Below are 27925 nucleotides of genomic sequence, written 5' to 3'. Positions count from 1 at the left end.
ATGTATGATGGCTCCTACTTAGGCGAGGTTTAAAAGGTATGATGTACGTAATTTTATCCTTGTCAGTAATAATAAAGAGGTTGTTCACTTTTATGTGCAGATGAACAAAAAGAAAAGAATTGAGTAAAAACAAGCTGAGCTATTTGAGGATTGTCAAAAAAAAACCTTTGTTATCACTAATAAAGATTAAATTTGTTGTCACTAACAAGTACTCGATTGTATGATCCTTGGGTGAAGGTAAAAGATAGATGAAAATACGAAAAAGAAAATAGATTAAGGGTAGAATCGAAAAAAAGCAAAAAAAACGGATATAAGCTATTCTTATGAAAGACAATCTCTCTGCGAGACAACCTCAAAACAAGGTTGTCTATAAGCTAATAATTGTATTAGTTGGGCTATTTGATCCATGTATGAAAAGCGTCTCATAAAGAGACCGTCTCACACAAGAATAGCTTTTGCCGTTCAAATAGCTCATAAATCAGTTTCGGTTGCCCCAATCCTAAGTGGGAGGCAGGGGGCGGGACGCGTTGTAGAGACTAATTTTTGATGTATAATAAACTGCAACCAGATAAACTGGTAATTGCAATTCAGATCAAGCCAGAGGCCAAATGACAGGACAAGAACACACTACACAATAACACAAATAGATTGGCAATTGCAAATCAGTTTTGTACAATATCCCAAATGTGCAACATTGCAACCAAACGAAAGAAACATAACTAAACCACGAAAACTAATTCGCAGTACATGAAATTATTCCAACACCAACTCTTCAAGAATTAAGTTTCTTGGCGAGGATTTTGCGCATTACCAAATCCTCAAGAATCGTGTTTCTTGGCAAGATGCTGTACGATTAATCTCCAAGCTTGGCAAAGATTCAGTACGCATAAATACTATATACATTTCGGCTTTTCTGGTTTGAAGCCATCTCCCATCTGTACAATTAGCAATCATCTATGTAATAGGTGCCTTGGCCTACCTATACGCCAACCGCGTGCTATTTTGCTAGAAGGCGGTTTCCACAGGCTGCACTAGCGTGTTTTCCCTCTTCGTAAACAAGGTTTCCTCTCACAAATGTAGCCAAAACTTTACCGGAAAGTCTGCTTCCCATGTAAGCTGATATGCTCTACAATACACGAAATAAAGAAGTTTGAGAAAAGGCAAATGTCGAATTTTTAAGACGTTCGGTAAGTGGACTAAAAATCCAAATTCTTTCGTTCGATTAAAAATGATGGCATAATTCAAAGAACAGCATAGCATAGTTTCGACTTTTTAGAGTGCATTCTCTTCGCCTAATAAAATAAGTTGTAGTGAGGAATATGCAAATTCAATACACGACTACAATAAGTTCGGAGAATTTCAAATGAGTTCTAGTAAGCGAAACTTATGGTGGTAAATGTGCTGCAACTTACTGGATGTTTGGCGTATGAAGGATGATTTTCATCGAGATCGAACTCCGTTTCAGGCTCCCATGCAACTATATCCGCATAATTCCCAACTGCAATCGACCCCTGTACATAAAAAGTGGCTCGGATTTGTAAAAATGATCAAGTTCACGTCTTGTGTCTCATTTCATGCATACATAAAACTTATCACACAAAATCAGGACAATTATAGTACAAATCACTGTCGCATGATTCACTAATCTCCTTGCGAATTGCGAATAAAAAAAAGAGAATTGTGGTCGGTTTTGGGCTACTTTCGGGTCATTTTGAGCGAATTCCGAATTCAGAAAACGAATTAACTGGCGTGTTAGAGCAAGTGCCAATAATCTTAACAATGACGTTAACTTTAAACATTTAATCGAACATGCTTTGTCTTGTACTTTAGAGAGGGTCGATAAAGATGTGTCGAATATGGGTGGTTTAAGGTTTGGAACGGTTGATGAGGGTTGCTTGATCGAAGCAACAAGAAGAGGAACAGGCTGTGTGTGGCTCGACCAGCCGCTCGGTCGAGCTATGAGTGGCTCGACCGGTCGAGCGGGTGTGGCTCGGTCGAGCAACAGGTCGAGCAATGTGTGCAGTACAAGTCAGTAGCTTCTCTGGAAGCTCGCTCGGGTCGAGCGGGAGTGGCTCGGGTCGAGCGGAAGATCAGAAGACTGCATTGGATGCTGTTTTCGTCAGAATGTGAAATGACTATGCAATTGAATGGGTGCATTACTTGCTGGTTTATTGTAATGTTTATTGTGATGTTTAATACTATGTTTATTGTCATAGTTAATTGGATGTTAATTGTGAGTTTATGGTGATTTATGAGGGAATACTAAGGGTGATGAATGCCTTGCCTATAAATAGGATTCATCACCCATAGTAACATACACCAAAAAAACACACATATTGTTGAGAGGGCTATTGCATTGTTAGAAACTTGAGAGTGTTCTTACTTTGCTCTAGTATTTGTGATCTTGAGAGATTGTTCTCAAGATAAGGGAGGTTTATTATACTTGTAATTGTTGAATTCGTTATAATAAACTTTATTTGAGGGGGAGGTATCCAAGATACCTCATAAACACTTGTGTTCATTTTGCATTATATTTTTTCATTTGTTTTTCTTTGTTGAACCTCTTTGAGGCTTGCGCTTTCAATTGGTATCAGAGCGGGAGTGCTTCTTGGGCTATTTGGGGTGCGAAAGTGAGGTTAAAAGAACAAGAAAAAACACAATGACTGACGGGAAGAATTTCTCTATTCAATTGTTTGATGGAAGAATTAATTTTTCCATATGGAAGAGCTCGGTGGAAGATGTTTTGGTGCAACAAGGCATCGATGATGCTCTATTGAAGGAGAAACCAAATCATGTAGAACAAGCAAGATGGGCACTAATGAAAAAGAAGGCGGTGAGCACAATCCGGCTTGCCATTGCACCCGAAATCAAGTATCACTACTTGAAAGAGACCGACCCCGGTGAGTTGTTGGAAAAATTACAAAAGGTGTATGCTTCCAAATCCCTAACAAATAAACTTTGCTTGAGGTGGGAGTTGTATCAACTCATGAAGGATGAAGATACAACAATGCAAGACCACATTAACACATTTAACAAGTTGGTGTGCCAATTGTTAAATGCCGATGAAAAGTTGTCCGATGAAGAACAAGCTCTATTACTTTTGGCTTCACTTCCCAAGGACTATAGGAACATAGTCCAAACATTGCTCATAGGTAGGGATTCTATCACTCTTGATCAAGCATTGGCGGCGTTGAGAGAGAATGATAGGTTCATGGTGAGAAGAGAGGGGGAAGAAAAGAGGGATGTTGGAGAGGGCTTGTTGAGTGAAGGTTCTAATAGGGGAAGAACCAAAGAGAAGAAATTTCAAGGAAGGGGTAAGTCTCAAGGGAGGGGTGACCTTAGTGACAAAGAGTGTTACTATTGTAAGAAAAAGGGGCACATACAAATGATGTGCAAAGAGTTTAAGGAAGACCTTAAGAGAATGAGAAACTTAAGGAATGAGAGTGAGAGTAGCGGGAATGCCGCTCTAGGCTTTGTTGATGATGATGACTATGGTGAGGTTCTTCTAGCTGATGGGGGAGTGGATCATAGTAAGGAATGGGTAATAGACTCCGGTTGCTCATTCCACATTTGTTGTGAGAAAGAAAAATTTACTAAGCTTAGTTATGGGGATTATGGCCTTGTTACTTTACCAAATGATGAAAAGGTGAAAGTAGAGGGTATTGGTGAGGTTTTGATTGAGACACATGGAGGTGTCAAAAGAAGACTTGGTGATGTAAGGTATATATCTAAGTTTGAGAGGAACCTTATTTCATTGGGTAGACTTGAGAGTAAGGGATGCACTTTCAAAGCAAGTAGAGGGGTTTTGAAAGTCATTAGAGGGAGCATGGTGCTCATGAAGGGAGTGAGGAGTCATGGGAACTTGTATGAGTTACAAGTTAATTGTGGTAGCCTAGGCCACAAAGGTGTTGATGATGGTGTGTTTGGGTCAAGGAGAGTTACTTTTGAGGATGATAAGAATATTGGACTTGAGGGGGAGATTGTTAGAGCAAGTGCCAATAATCTTAACAATGACGTTAACTTTAAACATTTAATCGAACATGCTTTGTCTTGTACTTTAGAGAGGGTCGATAAAGATGTGTCGAATATGGGTGGTTTAAGGTTTGGAACGGTTGATGAGGGTTGCTTGATCGAAGCAACAAGAAGAGGAACAGGCTGTGTGTGGCTCGACCAGCCGCTCGGTCGAGCTATGAGTGGCTCGACCGGTCGAGCGGGTGTGGCTCGGTCGAGCAACAGGTCGAGCAATGTGTGCAGTACAAGTCAGTAGCTTCTCTGGAAGCTCGCTCGGGTCGAGCGGGAGTGGCTCGGGTCGAGCGGAAGATCAGAAGACTGCATTGGATGCTGTTTTCGTCAGAATGTGAAATGACTATGCAATTGAATGGGTGCATTACTTGCTGGTTTATTGTAATGTTTATTGTGATGTTTAATACTATGTTTATTGTCATAGTTAATTGGATGTTAATTGTGAGTTTATGGTGATTTATGAGGGAATACTAAGGGTGATGAATGCCTTGCCTATAAATAGGATTCATCACCCATAGTAACATACACCAAAAAAACACACATATTGTTGAGAGGGCTATTGCATTGTTAGAAACTTGAGAGTGTTCTTACTTTGCTCTAGTATTTGTGATCTTGAGAGATTGTTCTCAAGATAAGGGAGGTTTATTATACTTGTAATTGTTGAATTCGTTATAATAAACTTTATTTGAGGGGGAGGTATCCAAGATACCTCATAAACACTTGTGTTCATTTTGCATTATATTTTTTCATTTGTTTTTCTTTGTTGAACCTCTTTGAGGCTTGCGCTTTCAATTGGTATCAGAGCGGGAGTGCTTCTTGGGCTATTTGGGGTGCGAAAGTGAGGTTAAAAGAACAAGAAAAAACACAATGACTGACGGGAAGAATTTCTCTATTCAATTGTTTGATGGAAGAATTAATTTTTCCATATGGAAGAGCTCGGTGGAAGATGTTTTGGTGCAACAAGGCATCGATGATGCTCTATTGAAGGAGAAACCAAATCATGTAGAACAAGCAAGATGGGCACTAATGAAAAAGAAGGCGGTGAGCACAATCCGGCTTGCCATTGCACCCGAAATCAAGTATCACTACTTGAAAGAGACCGACCCCGGTGAGTTGTTGGAAAAATTACAAAAGGTGTATGCTTCCAAATCCCTAACAAATAAACTTTGCTTGAGGTGGGAGTTGTATCAACTCATGAAGGATGAAGATACAACAATGCAAGACCACATTAACACATTTAACAAGTTGGTGTGCCAATTGTTAAATGCCGATGAAAAGTTGTCCGATGAAGAACAAGCTCTATTACTTTTGGCTTCACTTCCCAAGGACTATAGGAACATAGTCCAAACATTGCTCATAGGTAGGGATTCTATCACTCTTGATCAAGCATTGGCGGCGTTGAGAGAGAATGATAGGTTCATGGTGAGAAGAGAGGGGGAAGAAAAGAGGGATGTTGGAGAGGGCTTGTTGAGTGAAGGTTCTAATAGGGGAAGAACCAAAGAGAAGAAATTTCAAGGAAGGGGTAAGTCTCAAGGGAGGGGTGACCTTAGTGACAAAGAGTGTTACTATTGTAAGAAAAAGGGGCACATACAAATGATGTGCAAAGAGTTTAAGGAAGACCTTAAGAGAATGAGAAACTTAAGGAATGAGAGTGAGAGTAGCGGGAATGCCGCTCTAGGCTTTGTTGATGATGATGACTATGGTGAGGTTCTTCTAGCTGATGGGGGAGTGGATCATAGTAAGGAATGGGTAATAGACTCCGGTTGCTCATTCCACATTTGTTGTGAGAAAGAAAAATTTACTAAGCTTAGTTATGGGGATTATGGCCTTGTTACTTTACCAAATGATGAAAAGGTGAAAGTAGAGGGTATTGGTGAGGTTTTGATTGAGACACATGGAGGTGTCAAAAGAAGACTTGGTGATGTAAGGTATATATCTAAGTTTGAGAGGAACCTTATTTCATTGGGTAGACTTGAGAGTAAGGGATGCACTTTCAAAGCAAGTAGAGGGGTTTTGAAAGTCATTAGAGGGAGCATGGTGCTCATGAAGGGAGTGAGGAGTCATGGGAACTTGTATGAGTTACAAGTTAATTGTGGTAGCCTAGGCCACAAAGGTGTTGATGATGGTGTGTTTGGGTCAAGGAGAGTTACTTTTGAGGATGATAAGAATATTGGACTTGAGGGGGAGATTGTTAGAGCAAGTGCCAATAATCTTAACAATGACGTTAACTTTAAACATTTAATCGAACATGCTTTGTCTTGTACTTTAGAGAGGGTCGATAAAGATGTGTCGAATATGGGTGGTTTAAGGTTTGGAACGGTTGATGAGGGTTGCTTGATCGAAGCAACAAGAAGAGGAACAGGCTGTGTGTGGCTCGACCAGCCGCTCGGTCGAGCTATGAGTGGCTCGACCGGTCGAGCGGGTGTGGCTCGGTCGAGCAACAGGTCGAGCAATGTGTGCAGTACAAGTCAGTAGCTTCTCTGGAAGCTCGCTCGGGTCGAGCGGGAGTGGCTCGGGTCGAGCGGAAGATCAGAAGACTGCATTGGATGCTGTTTTCGTCAGAATGTGAAATGACTATGCAATTGAATGGGTGCATTACTTGCTGGTTTATTGTAATGTTTATTGTGATGTTTAATACTATGTTTATTGTCATAGTTAATTGGATGTTAATTGTGAGTTTATGGTGATTTATGAGGGAATACTAAGGGTGATGAATGCCTTGCCTATAAATAGGATTCATCACCCATAGTAACATACACCAAAAAAACACACATATTGTTGAGAGGGCTATTGCATTGTTAGAAACTTGAGAGTGTTCTTACTTTGCTCTAGTATTTGTGATCTTGAGAGATTGTTCTCAAGATAAGGGAGGTTTATTATACTTGTAATTGTTGAATTCGTTATAATAAACTTTATTTGAGGGGGAGGTATCCAAGATACCTCATAAACACTTGTGTTCATTTTGCATTATATTTTTTCATTTGTTTTTCTTTGTTGAACCTCTTTGAGGCTTGCGCTTTCAATTGGTATCAGAGCGGGAGTGCTTCTTGGGCTATTTGGGGTGCGAAAGTGAGGTTAAAAGAACAAGAAAAAACACAATGACTGACGGGAAGAATTTCTCTATTCAATTGTTTGATGGAAGAATTAATTTTTCCATATGGAAGAGCTCGGTGGAAGATGTTTTGGTGCAACAAGGCATCGATGATGCTCTATTGAAGGAGAAACCAAATCATGTAGAACAAGCAAGATGGGCACTAATGAAAAAGAAGGCGGTGAGCACAATCCGGCTTGCCATTGCACCCGAAATCAAGTATCACTACTTGAAAGAGACCGACCCCGGTGAGTTGTTGGAAAAATTACAAAAGGTGTATGCTTCCAAATCCCTAACAAATAAACTTTGCTTGAGGTGGGAGTTGTATCAACTCATGAAGGATGAAGATACAACAATGCAAGACCACATTAACACATTTAACAAGTTGGTGTGCCAATTGTTAAATGCCGATGAAAAGTTGTCCGATGAAGAACAAGCTCTATTACTTTTGGCTTCACTTCCCAAGGACTATAGGAACATAGTCCAAACATTGCTCATAGGTAGGGATTCTATCACTCTTGATCAAGCATTGGCGGCGTTGAGAGAGAATGATAGGTTCATGGTGAGAAGAGAGGGGGAAGAAAAGAGGGATGTTGGAGAGGGCTTGTTGAGTGAAGGTTCTAATAGGGGAAGAACCAAAGAGAAGAAATTTCAAGGAAGGGGTAAGTCTCAAGGGAGGGGTGACCTTAGTGACAAAGAGTGTTACTATTGTAAGAAAAAGGGGCACATACAAATGATGTGCAAAGAGTTTAAGGAAGACCTTAAGAGAATGAGAAACTTAAGGAATGAGAGTGAGAGTAGCGGGAATGCCGCTCTAGGCTTTGTTGATGATGATGACTATGGTGAGGTTCTTCTAGCTGATGGGGGAGTGGATCATAGTAAGGAATGGGTAATAGACTCCGGTTGCTCATTCCACATTTGTTGTGAGAAAGAAAAATTTACTAAGCTTAGTTATGGGGATTATGGCCTTGTTACTTTACCAAATGATGAAAAGGTGAAAGTAGAGGGTATTGGTGAGGTTTTGATTGAGACACATGGAGGTGTCAAAAGAAGACTTGGTGATGTAAGGTATATATCTAAGTTTGAGAGGAACCTTATTTCATTGGGTAGACTTGAGAGTAAGGGATGCACTTTCAAAGCAAGTAGAGGGGTTTTGAAAGTCATTAGAGGGAGCATGGTGCTCATGAAGGGAGTGAGGAGTCATGGGAACTTGTATGAGTTACAAGTTAATTGTGGTAGCCTAGGCCACAAAGGTGTTGATGATGGTGTGTTTGGGTCAAGGAGAGTTACTTTTGAGGATGATAAGAATATTGGACTTGAGGGGGAGATTGTTAGAGCAAGTGCCAATAATCTTAACAATGACGTTAACTTTAAACATTTAATCGAACATGCTTTGTCTTGTACTTTAGAGAGGGTCGATAAAGATGTGTCGAATATGGGTGGTTTAAGGTTTGGAACGGTTGATGAGGGTTGCTTGATCGAAGCAACAAGAAGAGGAACAGGCTGTGTGTGGCTCGACCAGCCGCTCGGTCGAGCTATGAGTGGCTCGACCGGTCGAGCGGGTGTGGCTCGGTCGAGCAACAGGTCGAGCAATGTGTGCAGTACAAGTCAGTAGCTTCTCTGGAAGCTCGCTCGGGTCGAGCGGGAGTGGCTCGGGTCGAGCGGAAGATCAGAAGACTGCATTGGATGCTGTTTTCGTCAGAATGTGAAATGACTATGCAATTGAATGGGTGCATTACTTGCTGGTTTATTGTAATGTTTATTGTGATGTTTAATACTATGTTTATTGTCATAGTTAATTGGATGTTAATTGTGAGTTTATGGTGATTTATGAGGGAATACTAAGGGTGATGAATGCCTTGCCTATAAATAGGATTCATCACCCATAGTAACATACACCAAAAAAACACACATATTGTTGAGAGGGCTATTGCATTGTTAGAAACTTGAGAGTGTTCTTACTTTGCTCTAGTATTTGTGATCTTGAGAGATTGTTCTCAAGATAAGGGAGGTTTATTATACTTGTAATTGTTGAATTCGTTATAATAAACTTTATTTGAGGGGGAGGTATCCAAGATACCTCATAAACACTTGTGTTCATTTTGCATTATATTTTTTCATTTGTTTTTCTTTGTTGAACCTCTTTGAGGCTTGCGCTTTCAATTGGTATCAGAGCGGGAGTGCTTCTTGGGCTATTTGGGGTGCGAAAGTGAGGTTAAAAGAACAAGAAAAAACACAATGACTGACGGGAAGAATTTCTCTATTCAATTGTTTGATGGAAGAATTAATTTTTCCATATGGAAGAGCTCGGTGGAAGATGTTTTGGTGCAACAAGGCATCGATGATGCTCTATTGAAGGAGAAACCAAATCATGTAGAACAAGCAAGATGGGCACTAATGAAAAAGAAGGCGGTGAGCACAATCCGGCTTGCCATTGCACCCGAAATCAAGTATCACTACTTGAAAGAGACCGACCCCGGTGAGTTGTTGGAAAAATTACAAAAGGTGTATGCTTCCAAATCCCTAACAAATAAACTTTGCTTGAGGTGGGAGTTGTATCAACTCATGAAGGATGAAGATACAACAATGCAAGACCACATTAACACATTTAACAAGTTGGTGTGCCAATTGTTAAATGCCGATGAAAAGTTGTCCGATGAAGAACAAGCTCTATTACTTTTGGCTTCACTTCCCAAGGACTATAGGAACATAGTCCAAACATTGCTCATAGGTAGGGATTCTATCACTCTTGATCAAGCATTGGCGGCGTTGAGAGAGAATGATAGGTTCATGGTGAGAAGAGAGGGGGAAGAAAAGAGGGATGTTGGAGAGGGCTTGTTGAGTGAAGGTTCTAATAGGGGAAGAACCAAAGAGAAGAAATTTCAAGGAAGGGGTAAGTCTCAAGGGAGGGGTGACCTTAGTGACAAAGAGTGTTACTATTGTAAGAAAAAGGGGCACATACAAATGATGTGCAAAGAGTTTAAGGAAGACCTTAAGAGAATGAGAAACTTAAGGAATGAGAGTGAGAGTAGCGGGAATGCCGCTCTAGGCTTTGTTGATGATGATGACTATGGTGAGGTTCTTCTAGCTGATGGGGGAGTGGATCATAGTAAGGAATGGGTAATAGACTCCGGTTGCTCATTCCACATTTGTTGTGAGAAAGAAAAATTTACTAAGCTTAGTTATGGGGATTATGGCCTTGTTACTTTACCAAATGATGAAAAGGTGAAAGTAGAGGGTATTGGTGAGGTTTTGATTGAGACACATGGAGGTGTCAAAAGAAGACTTGGTGATGTAAGGTATATATCTAAGTTTGAGAGGAACCTTATTTCATTGGGTAGACTTGAGAGTAAGGGATGCACTTTCAAAGCAAGTAGAGGGGTTTTGAAAGTCATTAGAGGGAGCATGGTGCTCATGAAGGGAGTGAGGAGTCATGGGAACTTGTATGAGTTACAAGTTAATTGTGGTAGCCTAGGCCACAAAGGTGTTGATGATGGTGTGTTTGGGTCAAGGAGAGTTACTTTTGAGGATGATAAGAATATTGGACTTGAGGGGGAGATTGTTAGAGCAAGTGCCAATAATCTTAACAATGACGTTAACTTTAAACATTTAATCGAACATGCTTTGTCTTGTACTTTAGAGAGGGTCGATAAAGATGTGTCGAATATGGGTGGTTTAAGGTTTGGAACGGTTGATGAGGGTTGCTTGATCGAAGCAACAAGAAGAGGAACAGGCTGTGTGTGGCTCGACCAGCCGCTCGGTCGAGCTATGAGTGGCTCGACCGGTCGAGCGGGTGTGGCTCGGTCGAGCAACAGGTCGAGCAATGTGTGCAGTACAAGTCAGTAGCTTCTCTGGAAGCTCGCTCGGGTCGAGCGGGAGTGGCTCGGGTCGAGCGGAAGATCAGAAGACTGCATTGGATGCTGTTTTCGTCAGAATGTGAAATGACTATGCAATTGAATGGGTGCATTACTTGCTGGTTTATTGTAATGTTTATTGTGATGTTTAATACTATGTTTATTGTCATAGTTAATTGGATGTTAATTGTGAGTTTATGGTGATTTATGAGGGAATACTAAGGGTGATGAATGCCTTGCCTATAAATAGGATTCATCACCCATAGTAACATACACCAAAAAAACACACATATTGTTGAGAGGGCTATTGCATTGTTAGAAACTTGAGAGTGTTCTTACTTTGCTCTAGTATTTGTGATCTTGAGAGATTGTTCTCAAGATAAGGGAGGTTTATTATACTTGTAATTGTTGAATTCGTTATAATAAACTTTATTTGAGGGGGAGGTATCCAAGATACCTCATAAACACTTGTGTTCATTTTGCATTATATTTTTTCATTTGTTTTTCTTTGTTGAACCTCTTTGAGGCTTGCGCTTTCAATTGGTATCAGAGCGGGAGTGCTTCTTGGGCTATTTGGGGTGCGAAAGTGAGGTTAAAAGAACAAGAAAAAACACAATGACTGACGGGAAGAATTTCTCTATTCAATTGTTTGATGGAAGAATTAATTTTTCCATATGGAAGAGCTCGGTGGAAGATGTTTTGGTGCAACAAGGCATCGATGATGCTCTATTGAAGGAGAAACCAAATCATGTAGAACAAGCAAGATGGGCACTAATGAAAAAGAAGGCGGTGAGCACAATCCGGCTTGCCATTGCACCCGAAATCAAGTATCACTACTTGAAAGAGACCGACCCCGGTGAGTTGTTGGAAAAATTACAAAAGGTGTATGCTTCCAAATCCCTAACAAATAAACTTTGCTTGAGGTGGGAGTTGTATCAACTCATGAAGGATGAAGATACAACAATGCAAGACCACATTAACACATTTAACAAGTTGGTGTGCCAATTGTTAAATGCCGATGAAAAGTTGTCCGATGAAGAACAAGCTCTATTACTTTTGGCTTCACTTCCCAAGGACTATAGGAACATAGTCCAAACATTGCTCATAGGTAGGGATTCTATCACTCTTGATCAAGCATTGGCGGCGTTGAGAGAGAATGATAGGTTCATGGTGAGAAGAGAGGGGGAAGAAAAGAGGGATGTTGGAGAGGGCTTGTTGAGTGAAGGTTCTAATAGGGGAAGAACCAAAGAGAAGAAATTTCAAGGAAGGGGTAAGTCTCAAGGGAGGGGTGACCTTAGTGACAAAGAGTGTTACTATTGTAAGAAAAAGGGGCACATACAAATGATGTGCAAAGAGTTTAAGGAAGACCTTAAGAGAATGAGAAACTTAAGGAATGAGAGTGAGAGTAGCGGGAATGCCGCTCTAGGCTTTGTTGATGATGATGACTATGGTGAGGTTCTTCTAGCTGATGGGGGAGTGGATCATAGTAAGGAATGGGTAATAGACTCCGGTTGCTCATTCCACATTTGTTGTGAGAAAGAAAAATTTACTAAGCTTAGTTATGGGGATTATGGCCTTGTTACTTTACCAAATGATGAAAAGGTGAAAGTAGAGGGTATTGGTGAGGTTTTGATTGAGACACATGGAGGTGTCAAAAGAAGACTTGGTGATGTAAGGTATATATCTAAGTTTGAGAGGAACCTTATTTCATTGGGTAGACTTGAGAGTAAGGGATGCACTTTCAAAGCAAGTAGAGGGGTTTTGAAAGTCATTAGAGGGAGCATGGTGCTCATGAAGGGAGTGAGGAGTCATGGGAACTTGTATGAGTTACAAGTTAATTGTGGTAGCCTAGGCCACAAAGGTGTTGATGATGGTGTGTTTGGGTCAAGGAGAGTTACTTTTGAGGATGATAAGAATATTGGACTTGAGGGGGAGATTGTTAGAGCAAGTGCCAATAATCTTAACAATGACGTTAACTTTAAACATTTAATCGAACATGCTTTGTCTTGTACTTTAGAGAGGGTCGATAAAGATGTGTCGAATATGGGTGGTTTAAGGTTTGGAACGGTTGATGAGGGTTGCTTGATCGAAGCAACAAGAAGAGGAACAGGCTGTGTGTGGCTCGACCAGCCGCTCGGTCGAGCTATGAGTGGCTCGACCGGTCGAGCGGGTGTGGCTCGGTCGAGCAACAGGTCGAGCAATGTGTGCAGTACAAGTCAGTAGCTTCTCTGGAAGCTCGCTCGGGTCGAGCGGGAGTGGCTCGGGTCGAGCGGAAGATCAGAAGACTGCATTGGATGCTGTTTTCGTCAGAATGTGAAATGACTATGCAATTGAATGGGTGCATTACTTGCTGGTTTATTGTAATGTTTATTGTGATGTTTAATACTATGTTTATTGTCATAGTTAATTGGATGTTAATTGTGAGTTTATGGTGATTTATGAGGGAATACTAAGGGTGATGAATGCCTTGCCTATAAATAGGATTCATCACCCATAGTAACATACACCAAAAAAACACACATATTGTTGAGAGGGCTATTGCATTGTTAGAAACTTGAGAGTGTTCTTACTTTGCTCTAGTATTTGTGATCTTGAGAGATTGTTCTCAAGATAAGGGAGGTTTATTATACTTGTAATTGTTGAATTCGTTATAATAAACTTTATTTGAGGGGGAGGTATCCAAGATACCTCATAAACACTTGTGTTCATTTTGCATTATATTTTTTCATTTGTTTTTCTTTGTTGAACCTCTTTGAGGCTTGCGCTTTCAATTGGTATCAGAGCGGGAGTGCTTCTTGGGCTATTTGGGGTGCGAAAGTGAGGTTAAAAGAACAAGAAAAAACACAATGACTGACGGGAAGAATTTCTCTATTCAATTGTTTGATGGAAGAATTAATTTTTCCATATGGAAGAGCTCGGTGGAAGATGTTTTGGTGCAACAAGGCATCGATGATGCTCTATTGAAGGAGAAACCAAATCATGTAGAACAAGCAAGATGGGCACTAATGAAAAAGAAGGCGGTGAGCACAATCCGGCTTGCCATTGCACCCGAAATCAAGTATCACTACTTGAAAGAGACCGACCCCGGTGAGTTGTTGGAAAAATTACAAAAGGTGTATGCTTCCAAATCCCTAACAAATAAACTTTGCTTGAGGTGGGAGTTGTATCAACTCATGAAGGATGAAGATACAACAATGCAAGACCACATTAACACATTTAACAAGTTGGTGTGCCAATTGTTAAATGCCGATGAAAAGTTGTCCGATGAAGAACAAGCTCTATTACTTTTGGCTTCACTTCCCAAGGACTATAGGAACATAGTCCAAACATTGCTCATAGGTAGGGATTCTATCACTCTTGATCAAGCATTGGCGGCGTTGAGAGAGAATGATAGGTTCATGGTGAGAAGAGAGGGGGAAGAAAAGAGGGATGTTGGAGAGGGCTTGTTGAGTGAAGGTTCTAATAGGGGAAGAACCAAAGAGAAGAAATTTCAAGGAAGGGGTAAGTCTCAAGGGAGGGGTGACCTTAGTGACAAAGAGTGTTACTATTGTAAGAAAAAGGGGCACATACAAATGATGTGCAAAGAGTTTAAGGAAGACCTTAAGAGAATGAGAAACTTAAGGAATGAGAGTGAGAGTAGCGGGAATGCCGCTCTAGGCTTTGTTGATGATGATGACTATGGTGAGGTTCTTCTAGCTGATGGGGGAGTGGATCATAGTAAGGAATGGGTAATAGACTCCGGTTGCTCATTCCACATTTGTTGTGAGAAAGAAAAATTTACTAAGCTTAGTTATGGGGATTATGGCCTTGTTACTTTACCAAATGATGAAAAGGTGAAAGTAGAGGGTATTGGTGAGGTTTTGATTGAGACACATGGAGGTGTCAAAAGAAGACTTGGTGATGTAAGGTATATATCTAAGTTTGAGAGGAACCTTATTTCATTGGGTAGACTTGAGAGTAAGGGATGCACTTTCAAAGCAAGTAGAGGGGTTTTGAAAGTCATTAGAGGGAGCATGGTGCTCATGAAGGGAGTGAGGAGTCATGGGAACTTGTATGAGTTACAAGTTAATTGTGGTAGCCTAGGCCACAAAGGTGTTGATGATGGTGTGTTTGGGTCAAGGAGAGTTACTTTTGAGGATGATAAGAATATTGGACTTGAGGGGGAGATTGTTAGAGCAAGTGCCAATAATCTTAACAATGACGTTAACTTTAAACATTTAATCGAACATGCTTTGTCTTGTACTTTAGAGAGGGTCGATAAAGATGTGTCGAATATGGGTGGTTTAAGGTTTGGAACGGTTGATGAGGGTTGCTTGATCGAAGCAACAAGAAGAGGAACAGGCTGTGTGTGGCTCGACCAGCCGCTCGGTCGAGCTATGAGTGGCTCGACCGGTCGAGCGGGTGTGGCTCGGTCGAGCAACAGGTCGAGCAATGTGTGCAGTACAAGTCAGTAGCTTCTCTGGAAGCTCGCTCGGGTCGAGCGGGAGTGGCTCGGGTCGAGCGGAAGATCAGAAGACTGCATTGGATGCTGTTTTCGTCAGAATGTGAAATGACTATGCAATTGAATGGGTGCATTACTTGCTGGTTTATTGTAATGTTTATTGTGATGTTTAATACTATGTTTATTGTCATAGTTAATTGGATGTTAATTGTGAGTTTATGGTGATTTATGAGGGAATACTAAGGGTGATGAATGCCTTGCCTATAAATAGGATTCATCACCCATAGTAACATACACCAAAAAAACACACATATTGTTGAGAGGGCTATTGCATTGTTAGAAACTTGAGAGTGTTCTTACTTTGCTTTAGTATTTGTGATCTTGAGAGATTGTTCTCAAGATAAGGGAGGTTTATTATACTTGTAATTGTTGAATTCGTTATAATAAACTTTATTTGAGGGGGAGGTATCCAAGATACCTCATAAACACTTGTGTTCATTTTGCATTATATTTTTTCATTTGTTTTTCTTTGTTGAACCTCTTTGAGGCTTGCGCTTTCATGGCGAATTATGTTACACTAATACAAATATCCAAATATTTCTAAACTTTAAACACAACACCTATATTAGATGGAAAATTTGTGAGCTAAGAAACTGCACCTTGAGATGTTGGCCAGCAAGTTCAGCCGGTTTCTTGCTCCACCAAGAAGCAATTTGTTCTAAGGTTACCCCATATTTACGACCAGCAGTCCACGTTGCAGGAAGGACATACTGTACATTTTTACGGAAATTCTTTCAGATGAATGAAATAAATTCAGATACCTAAATTAGAAATACTTTTAACTCGTTTTAGAGTGCGCAAACCTGCAAAGATGATATGCCACCCCATGCTTTCAAAAAGTCTCCTTGTTGTAGAAGTTTAAGCTCTGGGAGTGCCGGTGAATGGTCCGAACTAAGCATATCGATATCTCCATTCTAAATTAACAGTAAAATCACGAAAATCAAAATTATTGATTGAAAGAAACAAAAATTTAATATAGTACACACTATGTTCGGGTAAAAACTAACCCTCAAAGCTTCCCACAATTTTTCTTTGTTTTCACCATCTCGGATAGGAGGAGCACACTTAAACCGTGTGTCTCCATCAGGAATCTCATCGGCAGAAAATGCCAAGTAATGTGGGCAGGTTTCTATGGTTATACTGTCGCCTCTTCCTTTTGCTTTCTGTAAAAATGAATGCTCAAAGTTACGGCAACAAAATTTATGACAGTGTCACATGATACTTCAGAGAGGCGCGAAATTAAAAAGTATATTACGGTTCGTTTTCAGCTATTTTTGTGTCATTTTCAGCGAATCGCAAATTACTGAGCAATTATATTACCAACTCTTCACAAAACATACCTTCAGAAGGTCTAAAGAAGATCGAGCATCAGAAAGATGAACGATATGAAGATGCGCTCCTTCGGCAGGACCACCAGCTTTAGTATTCTCACTGACTGTTAAAAGATTTCTAATCGCTGCTTCCTCCCTAGTAAACCAGGATGGCCATATGAAAAAACACAACAACGCGTAATACATTATACTGAAAAAAACTTTCTGAAACAATAACCGAACAAATTATCCAGGAAACCAAGATAAAATCACATGTGAATTTTCAGGTTTTGCGGACTGAATATGCACTCACATTGAAGGAGGTCTCGTCTTAAGATAAGTTGAATACAACCGAGCATCATTCTCATCGTCCTTGCTCAAGTTGTCTGCATTTTCTTCTTGAACCTCTGCGTGTACAAGTAATGGTCTTCTGAATTTAGCGAGTGTAGACAGTCCTTCCTACAGAACAGATACAAAGTTATTCAAAATCACAGATGATAACGTATTTTAATCCACTATCGAAGATAATCACCTTAATATGAGTAATGTTTGTCATGGGGAAGTCGTTGATTCCTGATGGACACATAAAAGACTGCGGAGATAATTCGTTGGTGAATAAATGCAGCGAATTGTGATCATCAACCTTGCAAATCCGATGCAAAACCGAAAGATCAAAAATAGTGTTGATACCTTCAACCCGAGAGCACCAGCTCTAAGGAGACGTTCTAACGCAGTTGTATTAAGGGCATTTTCAGGCACTAGACCACCCCAGAAACCTATAGGAACGATTCCAAATAAGAACCTTTTTTATAAAGGAAAAACACTTGATTAGCATATATTGATTTAAAACTTACCAACATCAACATGAATTCTGTTTTTCGCCGCATTTATCTGTTTGAAAAGACAGAATACAAAAGTATATAAATTTGCATTGTAAGAAACTATTAGCAGAAAAAACATACCTTAGGTGAAGATTTTGCGAAAGGTTTGTAACTGTAAAGTAAAACAGGAAACTCGTTCTTACCTTGAGCTTAAGAGTTTCCTCAGAAATCGTTGATGGTTCGCTGTTCAAGGGCATGTCTATCAGGGTAGTTATCCCACCTGTCGAAATACCGCTTGGTTAAGTTCAAAATGATCACCAAAATTAGTGCGCTTTGCAGAAGAAAAGGATATGTCCATTCTCGATGGAATCAAAGATTTATAGTTATTTGGTTTCAGAATGGTTTATAGTAAAATGGCTCATTGAATTATTTGCGCTTATTTATGTTTACAATCGGGTCAATCGGAAACTAACTCTTTGTTATTACAATAACGTACATCCACCTTCCAAAACCCCCCAAGAGCAAGGCTTTGGGGTGAAGGTATGTTGTTGTTTGCAAAAGAAACAACAATGCCAAAGCCTTAATCCAAAAATAAGGGGGTTGGCTACATAATTAAATGAATAATTTCCGGTGGTCGTCCACACGATTCTTCCTCTTCTCCTAAAGAAAGGGAGAAAAAATTAACTGAATGATCTAAAGGGGAAAGAAGAGAGTACCCGCAGCAGCAGCTCTAGTACCAGAAGGAAACCCTTCCCACTCATCTCTTCTGGGATCATCTAGATGTGCATGCCTGCACTCGTGAAAGCAAACCATTGTTCAAAATAAAAGATAAAACATTTTCTAGGGACCAAAAGAGCTCTATCTTTGAAGAAGATTCAACTAAAAAGGAACAAACAATACGATTTGAAGGTGTTTCGAATAGATTAAAGAATCAAAACCTTCAACATCAAACAAAAATGCAGATAAATTATGTGATGTATGTTATATGATTATATGAAGATCGGTTAAAATTTGAGTATAATGATAAGGTAGGCTTGGTTGAGGTCTTACACATCAATAAGGCCTGGCATGACAACGGCCTCCCCAAAATCAACTACGTGACCTCGTCTGATATATCCATGCCAATCTTCTTCTCTAACAATGCTAAAGACTTTGCCATCTTTTATCTCAACTGTTAATATTGTTCACATTGAAGAAATACGATTATTTTGGTAGTTGTGAAAAAAGTTATTATTTGTGATGCGCTTTTTGAGCTTCTTTCTTGAGGGAAGAAGTGTGATCACGTCGAAAAAACATCAAAATTCTATCTGAAATACAAAAATGCTATGAAAGAACAACGTAATACACGTACCAGCACCCGAAAGGACACCATCCTGCGTTACAATCTGCTTGCTAGATATCCAGTAATGGTTGTGAGGTAGAAGGCTGCAGTTACTTTGAGAAGTCTGCAGGATCATGAAAATATTTTCAAGTTAAATGCTATGTGATTAGCTAAATTGGAGCTAATTAAAATCGATGCGCGCGCACAGTCTAGAAGGCTTTGATTACTATCATGTTTATATTAGCGCCAAGCCACCAATAAGTTCATACAAGATCACTATACCCGAATTATTTTCACACAGTACAAACAATTTACACATGTGAAATAAGCCAACAACCAACAACTAATTTTTACCAAACATCTCCTTAACAGCCTGCAGGTAAAAAAGTCAATGCTATCATGTGATCAAACAAGCCAACAATCAACGGCCAGTTAACCAAAGATCCCACATAAAAATAAATCATCAAGAGAAAATGGTAAATCTTTACTAGGGACCTAAGTTATTGTACCCACACAAGAGGAGAGTCTGACTGTGAAACCTAACGAGGTTTCATCCTGAAACCAATCGGTAATAAGAGAAAGTAGCCCATCAAGCCTATATGTTAGTAAACCTCTCTCTCAAATTCTTCGATCTGAGCAGGGGCGGAGCAAAAATTGAAAAATTATATGAAGATTCTGTGCAATTTTTAAAATTATGATATTTTTCTAATAATTTTGTATCTTTAAACACTTAACATTTAATATATAATTTAATGTTGAGGACTCCCATAATTCGGGGCCCTGTGCGGTCGAACATATTGAACATGCTCAAAACCTCCCATGGATCTGGGATCACACATGGGTAATTTTCCAACAATAGTAACATACTTTCTCAATATTCCCTACAATTGACAAAATTTAGTCCCTTTCATAGTTACAACACAGCCAAAGTTAAGTCCCAAGATCCCATTTTCCCATCACATCAACACAAAACATGCTATTACTCCGATGCCAGTGGCTCCCGTCTAAGCAAGGTTTAATCGGAAGAGACGTATGCAAGCTTTATCCTTCTAATAATACTATAAACAAACTACTGAAATTGTTCATGAAACAAGCACAAATTAAGAGCAATTCTGCAGTTATAAAACACTATTCAGCCCATGATTTTAGATCATGAAAAACATGGGTAGGCAGTAAGCTCAACTAACATAATAAAATAAGCTCAAGTAAAACAGAACACTGCAGAAAACTTATTTTCTGTTTAAAAATTAATTATCTTTCTAAATCACCCACCTTTCTGACTCAGATATCACTAAGTTAGAAAGAATCAAAAACTATTTATTTTGTCACACTGCTAATTTGATGTAAGTTAATTAATACCAACTTGATCATTAACAAATACAGAAAATAAGTGAAAGTTAGAACAAGAATATGCCAGAATCATCAAATTCCACTACCTTGAAAAAGTTACAATCAGGTCACTCGGAAAAAATCTATTTAAATCTAGTTGTTTATTATAATGATAAAATTGCGTATATCTAACTTCCCAAACTCCCAAATCTTGCCTATACCAGAGTCACTTTGCATTATGTCTAAGATTTTAAGCTTATAGTATGAGTTAATTATATTACTAATTAAGCTATTTTCTTATCCAATTAACAAAACTTTTCAATTTCTGCAAAATGTACGGAGAATTTAGACTCGAGTCCGTCTAATTCATGTCTCATAGCGTGGATTATTTGATTTAAAACCCGATTAAGTCGAGTATGAGTGTTCATCACACCCAATTCTTTATTCTTATTTATGAATATTGACCAAGTAAATGTTAGATTCCCAATGTTTTTTCTCTTTTTTTTTGAAAAAGTACATTTTTTTTTTGTGGTATCAATACTATTATACATATGTTTTCTGACTTTCCAACATATATTTGCAATTACAGCATGCAGTGTGTTTCTGTAAAACCAAAAAAGAACATAACCCATATTAAGATCCGAATAATCTCCATGAATAATCGGGTTGCAGCTATCAATTAATTTGCTTAGTTTTTACAATTTTATCATAGAATTTTCACAACAAATACAAATTTGCATGAATTTATCATCTTTTAAAACATAAACCAATACTCAAAATACTAAATACACACTAAAAAAAATACAATATTAATAAAAAGTTTAAAGGCTTGATAATCTAGATTAAAAAACCCACTAATGAATCACAAATGAGGATTAAAAATGGGAAGAAAAGCAGACCTTAAGAGAAACCTTAAGGAAGAAGAAGAAAATAGAAGCAATAACAGGAAGAATAGAAAAGAATCTCCTTTTCTGCAACTCCATTCTTTCTCTCACTCCTTTCTCTCACTCCTTTCTCTCTCTAGATCTATCTATGGAATTGATGAGAGAAAATTGTGAAATTAAGGTCGACGACATAGTATTATTAGTACAACTATTATAAATATACACTTCTATGTAGGAGTAGGAGTTGGACGGTTATTTTTACTTAAGACTCTTCTTAATTCTTATTATTGTTTTCATCCAATTTATCTGCAACATTGGAAATACTTACACTATTTGGTTATGTTTCTTAATTTATAATTAATTTTTAATATATAAGTTAAAACATAGTCAAATGGGATCTTGTTTGATTCGTCTAGATGTAAACATTATTAATATTAAATTTTTATAATTTTCAATTATATATAATTAGAAATATAAAAAATTAATTTAGTTTATTGGACCGCGTGAAAAAGCAAACGTAGCTAGTATTTTGAGACGGAGGAAGTAGTATGTTTTTAACTATATTCTATATTTATCAACTTAATAAAGGAAGGATTAGTAAAAAAAAGTTACTATTATAAGAGAATATTTTTCGGTATTTTGAACGCAAAATTAGAACTAGGCAAACTAGCCAAACATTTTCTAAAAATTAGGCAACAAGGAACAACAATTCCTAAATTATACTCCTTTATATCTAAGATTTTGTTACATTTTACTTATTATATTGTAAAATAATCATTAACATCTTTAAATATATGAAGGACTAATAAAAACTATAAAAAGAAATTAATATTAATAAAATACATGTTAAAAAACAATTGTTGTAAAATGGTAAAAATAGAGGAAATTCTTTTTTTGAAATATTTAGATTCGATTGTGATATGTTATGATGAAATGTCACAGGGTCCCACATGAAGTAACCCACTAGACTTGAGTAGATGGAGGGAAACACAAGGTCAAGTAGGGTGGGAGATGGGACCCACAAGAATCCCATGGAATAAAAAACTGCTAAAGTGGGGGAAAGAGGAAAGGAATCAAAAGACTGTGTGGGAAAAGAGGCCAATAACCAATGAGAGACGTTAGCAAGTTGGGATCTCTTTTTACCAAATTTGTTTCTTTCCTTGTTTATAGTTATATTTTAATAATGGGGTCATGGGATCCCAAATGAATCTTTGTACTTATTCTTTTTATTTTTTATTCTTTATTGATGGCTCTAGGACCAGAATATGGGAGTCTGGACCTGCCTAACCTTCTACAGACTGTATTCTATGCTTCATCTTTCTGTCATTCACACTTGCTTGCATGCCTGGATGCTCGATCTACTGCATAATGTAAAATAATACCCCAATCCTTAAACATCATTACCCTTTTCATTTTATCGTTATCTCCTCAAATTAAATTACGAATTTACCTCTGAACTTTAAAAAATTACAACTTACTTAAAATTTCTTATTTATACTGATAATAATAATGATAATAATAATAATATTCAAAAAAATAAATTAAATATAATAATTAAAACAAAAATAAAAATTTAATAATAATAATAATAATAACAATAATAATAATATAAATAAAATTAATAATAATTTTAAAAAAAACGAAATATATATATATATATATATATCGAGTCGCACAAAATCCGCTAGCCAACCGCTGTTCAGTCGCACAAAATTCGCGACTCGACCGCGGTTCAGTCGCACATTTTGTGCGACTGAACCGTGGTCGAGTCGCGGATTTCGTGCGACTGAACCGCGGTTGGCTCGCGGATTTCATGCGACTGGTTTTTTTCTCGTATTTTTTTAAATTATTATTAATTTTATTTATATTATTATTGTTATTATTATTATTATTATTATTATTATTATTATTATTATTATTATTATTATTGTGATTATTATTATTATTAAATTTTTATTTTTGTTTTAATTATTATATTTAATTTATTTTTTAAAATATTATTATTATTATTATTATTATTATTATTATTATTATTAACTTTTTTATATTCTTCTTTAAATTTAATGTTTTTAAAGTGATAATAGTGTTATTAAGTGCAATTTACATTTGTTAAACAAGTTTAAGTCCAGGGGCAAATTCGTAATTTCATCAGAGAGGTGGCGATAAAATGAAAAGGGTGACAATGTATAATAACTCCCAATAATACTGTCGTTCTATTAACCTGCTATTAAGTAGCTCCTATAATCTTATTTACGATCAGATTTGATAAGGTCAGATGCAACTTTACTTAATTATAAACTACACGTGATTTAATAAGTCATTTTATTTTAGTTCATTATTATTTGAAACGTAAAGCACTATAAATCTTTAGTTTTATCAAATAATGGACATTATATAATACGGAAGAATTTTGTGTCTCACAGTAAAACTGTCTCAACTATACCGATGTCCTAAATTGCCTTGGCACACCAAAACTATTATGAAAGAGTTTTTAAAATTTTATGATCTCATAGAAAGACCATTTCAACTAAATTAACATGTATTTATGTATTTTTACACTTTTATTCGGTGATAAAAAATAGAAGAGGTGGGAGGGGCACCGCCAACAAATTTTATTTCCTAATACGAGGCATACAATGACATTTTCAAAAGTCAAGTAATACTCCAGTTGCTAGAAATTAAGCCTCATTATTTTTAAACACAAAGACTAAGGAATTGGTATATATAGTGGATTTATAAATTGTTGAGTATTTAAAAATAGGGGAAAAAATTATGAAAAATAAAAGTCGTGTGTTATATTTAAGAATAAAAATAACACAAATTTATATTGACGAATTAAAATAAAAATTAGGGCAAATTATAAGTACATAGGTGATGGGACTAAGGAGTACTAGTTAACTTAGTAATAAAATAACTTTTTATAATTGAGAGATCAAAGATTCAAGTGTTTACATATCTTGTTTTTCTAACACAAATTAAAAATTCAAACTTTTATCCTTAAATATTCATCTATCAATACAGCATGTATTTTCTCTTATTTTTTAAACTATTTTATTTTTTAGGATAAACTGAAAAAAAAAGAATACGTCCTGAAGAGTATTAAATATATGTTATTTTTTAAAAAAGTGATATTTATAGCTCTTCAACTAAGACTAAACCTAATTGCCAAATATAGTCATTTTACTCTTTATTATAAGAGCATGGAGGTGCTATCACTATTATTTGTTTTTAAAATTGTATGTCCTTTTATTCATTTGAATTTGCACTCTAACATGCGATAGCTCTAAACTGAAAATAATTTTTAAAATTTAAATCGTACCAGATCAAATTTATTTTAATATTAAAGTCAAATTAGTCAGCTTAAAATACAAGTTGGAATACTTAACTACAAACCCTACTTAAATCTATGATTAAATAAATAAAGTTAAAGTAATCTATAGAATTGGCAAAAGAATCAAATAAGTAGCTAAAAGTCAAAAAAGTCCATGTATGCATGCTTGCCTAGTGGCCATTACAAGTCCACTCTGCCACACCAGACCACCAGCCAGCTGCTTGGACCCATTACTTAGTCAGCAACTTAATTGTTTCTATTTAAATAATCAATTATGATAAAATATCCCATTAAACATCTAGTCATCAACTTAATTCTTCTTATACTTGCTTTATTTCCTTGTACCTGCTATATTTCACTTTTTACGTAAATTAATGTGTTATTTTAATCATTTATATATTAAATTATACATAGTACACATTTAAAAATTATAAAAAATTAATATCATAAAAGTATGCGATTAGATGATTTAAATAAAATCCCGATTTACTATATTTTTTAGAATACATTAGCCGTAATATGTAAAATAAATTTAAATAAAGAACAGTGTCAATGCCGCAATATAGCTTATATTTTAGAACGGAGAACGTATGGGTGTACTATCCATTCGATAATTATCAAAAGTTCAATATTGTAATTAGTTAAACACTTACTTCATGACATATGCATAAGTACTCTACTTGATAAGTGTACTCCCTCTATCCTTAAAATTTTGACATTATTTTTATTGTCTTTTCATTCAACTTTTCAACATTTTCTTTTATTGAAGAGTCTTCGTCACTTTCACTAATTATCCTCTACACATTAATTATGTTTTTTAATATCATTTGCACAGCATATTTATATGTCTAATATCTACTAATCAAAAAAATTTTGTACAGTATTTTATATTTTAAGTTTATAGAAACGAAGAAAATAATACCTTTTGGCCTTTTTATTTATATCTATTACTGTAGTTGTATTTTTAACAATAATTTTTTTATGCGATAAATAAAGAAAAAGGAAAGAAAAGATTAAATAAGTATTAATGAGTTAAATTGTGAAGATCCATCGGACATAAGGTATAATAAATTAAGATGCTAAATAAGAATATATTCTTACGTTGACAAATTTAATAGAGATAGAAAACAGGAATAAACAAAATAAAGAGTATTTTTTATTTATATATCTTGTCTTATATTAATAATATAGGTCTATATTAGTATTTTATTTGAATAAAAATTCAATTAAATCATGTGCACTTTTTATTTATGTAAAATTGCTTATGATGTTTGCTATCAAGGGTCAATCGAGCAACGCCTTTTTGATAATTTTATAATTAATAAGGGTAAAGTTGCGTATAACTAGCCCTTCTTAATCCCACCCTAGTCATGTTTGTTCACTTGATTTTTTCTAATTTCATTGATTTTTATGGATTGAAAATGATTTTTAGTTATAAAATATAACTGACTTTAAAACCAATTTTTTTGGATCAAACTGATTTGGTACTAATTATAAATGATTCTTATTTATTGTAATTGATTTTTGCTAATCTAAACTGCTTTTTACTGATTATAATTTATTTCAATGAATATTTTTTTAAGTGAATTAAACAAAAATTTAATGGTATTGAGGGTAATGGAATGAATTCAATTTTAGTGAAACTTAATAATTATTAAAAAAAAAAAGAAAATATGGTTGTTAGCGTTATTTATCTTGTATCAATTAGCAATTAGCCAATTACTCCTAGTATGAATCTTCACTAGTTCACTACTCTAATATCTTGGCACAAATATATATATACATCCTTATAACTCATAATTCAAATGAATGCACTAAATGAAGTGGATGTATATATTGTACCCTAGAAGAATCCTAATTTTCGATTAAGAAAAAAATATTGAAATGCAAAAGGCTTTAGAAAAAAACGGTTTTCATATGATATTTTTAGTTTTAAGTCTTTTAATTGTTTCAATATAGTGATGTAATTGTGTCACTAAAATTTATAATTGGAGGTCCAATTTTTTTGTAAAACATGTTTGAATCTCCGAGTAATATATATATATATATATATATATATATATATATATATATATATATATATATAATCAAATTCACACAATAACATCGATTCGATAATAAGTATTCATATACAATGCAACATTATCATAAAGAAGTGTGATATATTAACGTGTCTATTTTTATTAAACAATCTTATTTACATAATTTTCATTCTTTAACTAATACTATCAACTTCAACATAGTAGACAATTATTTATCTCACAATAGTTAAATTAAAATAATCTCAAAAAAATAGTTAAATTAAAATAACAATTTTGAGTATAAATTTTCTTACTGTTGTATTTGTAAATATGATTTGATTTTTGAATATGAAATCACGTTAGTATGACTTTAAAACTCTATTAATAAGAAACACAATAAAGTTAAAAGAAGAAAAATGTACAAACCTTTAGAGAAATCTTAAGGATGAAGAACAGGATGGAAACTAAGATAGGTAGAATAGAAAAGAACCTCCATTTTTGCAACTCCATTAACTATCTCTCACTTATTTTCTCTCTCTAAAAAATTCTATGAACTTGAGAAGAAATATCAATAATAAATAATAAAACTACAAATTAGGAAGAAGATTATTTATTATAGAAAGAGTCCTCTTATCTTGCACACTCTAATCTAGACACCCCACTTGAGTATAATTATTTTATTTCTATTGAAATAAATTGCACAAAAAAATGCTACTATATCCGTTCTTAAAAGATTGTGACCAATAATTAACAAAAATACTTAAAAAAAAAATTAGTAGATATCATAAAGTATGTAGATTTAAATTAAAAAGGGTTGATCAAACTACTCAAAATAAAAAGGATATAAAGTTTGAAGGACTAAAAAGCACAATAATATTTAGACTAAATAAAATACAAATTATTATATTAAATAGTTCGACGCCTCTTATATATTTTAAATTATTCATCTCACACATATTATATGAGGGTGTTTATTCATTTTTTAAAGTTCTCTGTTTGAGAGATTTTTGTTTACAAGTGTAGCTCCTGGTAAAATAATGGACAATATGCATACCGGAATCCTTGGAATATAATAATCAAATTAGGCAAGGAATCAACGGTTTCCTTGAAAGAGGGGACCAATTAGAGACGTCTGAAAGTAGGATCTAATAATACCATTTTTGTTGCTTTTACTTTTTATTAGTAGTATCTTTTTTAATGATGGGTTTGCCAAAGATTCTTTCTTTGTTCTTTCTTTTTGGGCCTCACGGCTCACCTAATTCGAGTGGATTCTAGACATGCTTAATTGTTCATACTTTCATAGTGGATCATACTCTACTAGTCTTTATTTTGCGATATTTATGAAAATTTGAAATCTTTAAGTTAAAAAATAAAAAAATAAATTAAATAATTTAACTTTCAAATTTATTTCATAAAATTCTCAAATTTAAATTTTGGAG

General features: G+C 35.9%; 1 protein-coding gene across 2 annotated transcripts; it reads right to left on the bottom strand.

Moving 5' to 3' along the window:
- Positions 1-609: 609 nt before the first annotated feature.
- Positions 610-27479, bottom strand: LOC130815901 (allantoinase). 2 transcript variants are annotated; one of them, XM_057682425.1, is made up of 15 exons: positions 26913-27479; positions 18952-19045; positions 18651-18771; positions 18317-18390; positions 17804-17880; positions 17634-17670; positions 17470-17555; positions 17312-17371; positions 17093-17238; positions 16810-16936; positions 16477-16632; positions 16273-16383; positions 16069-16179; positions 1413-1511; positions 610-1126 (listed from the first exon to the last, which is right to left on the bottom strand). In XM_057682425.1, exons 1-15 carry the CDS (start codon positions 26994-26996, stop codon positions 998-1000), a joined length of 1512 nt encoding a protein of 503 aa, XP_057538408.1. In that variant the 5' UTR covers positions 26997-27479; the 3' UTR covers positions 610-997. The 2 variants fall into 2 exon arrangements, with proteins under 2 accessions (XP_057538408.1, XP_057538407.1); XM_057682424.1 differs by lacking the exon at positions 26913-27479 and adding an exon at positions 21150-21333.
- Positions 27480-27925: the final 446 nt, after the last annotated feature.

The sequence above is a fragment of the Amaranthus tricolor genome, chromosome 6 (assembly GCF_026212465.1).
Source record: "Amaranthus tricolor cultivar Red isolate AtriRed21 chromosome 6, ASM2621246v1, whole genome shotgun sequence".
NCBI lineage: Eukaryota > Viridiplantae > Streptophyta > Magnoliopsida > Caryophyllales > Amaranthaceae > Amaranthus > Amaranthus tricolor.
Note: the sequence above shows the minus strand (reverse complement) of the source record. Positions and strands in the feature narration are given on the sequence as shown.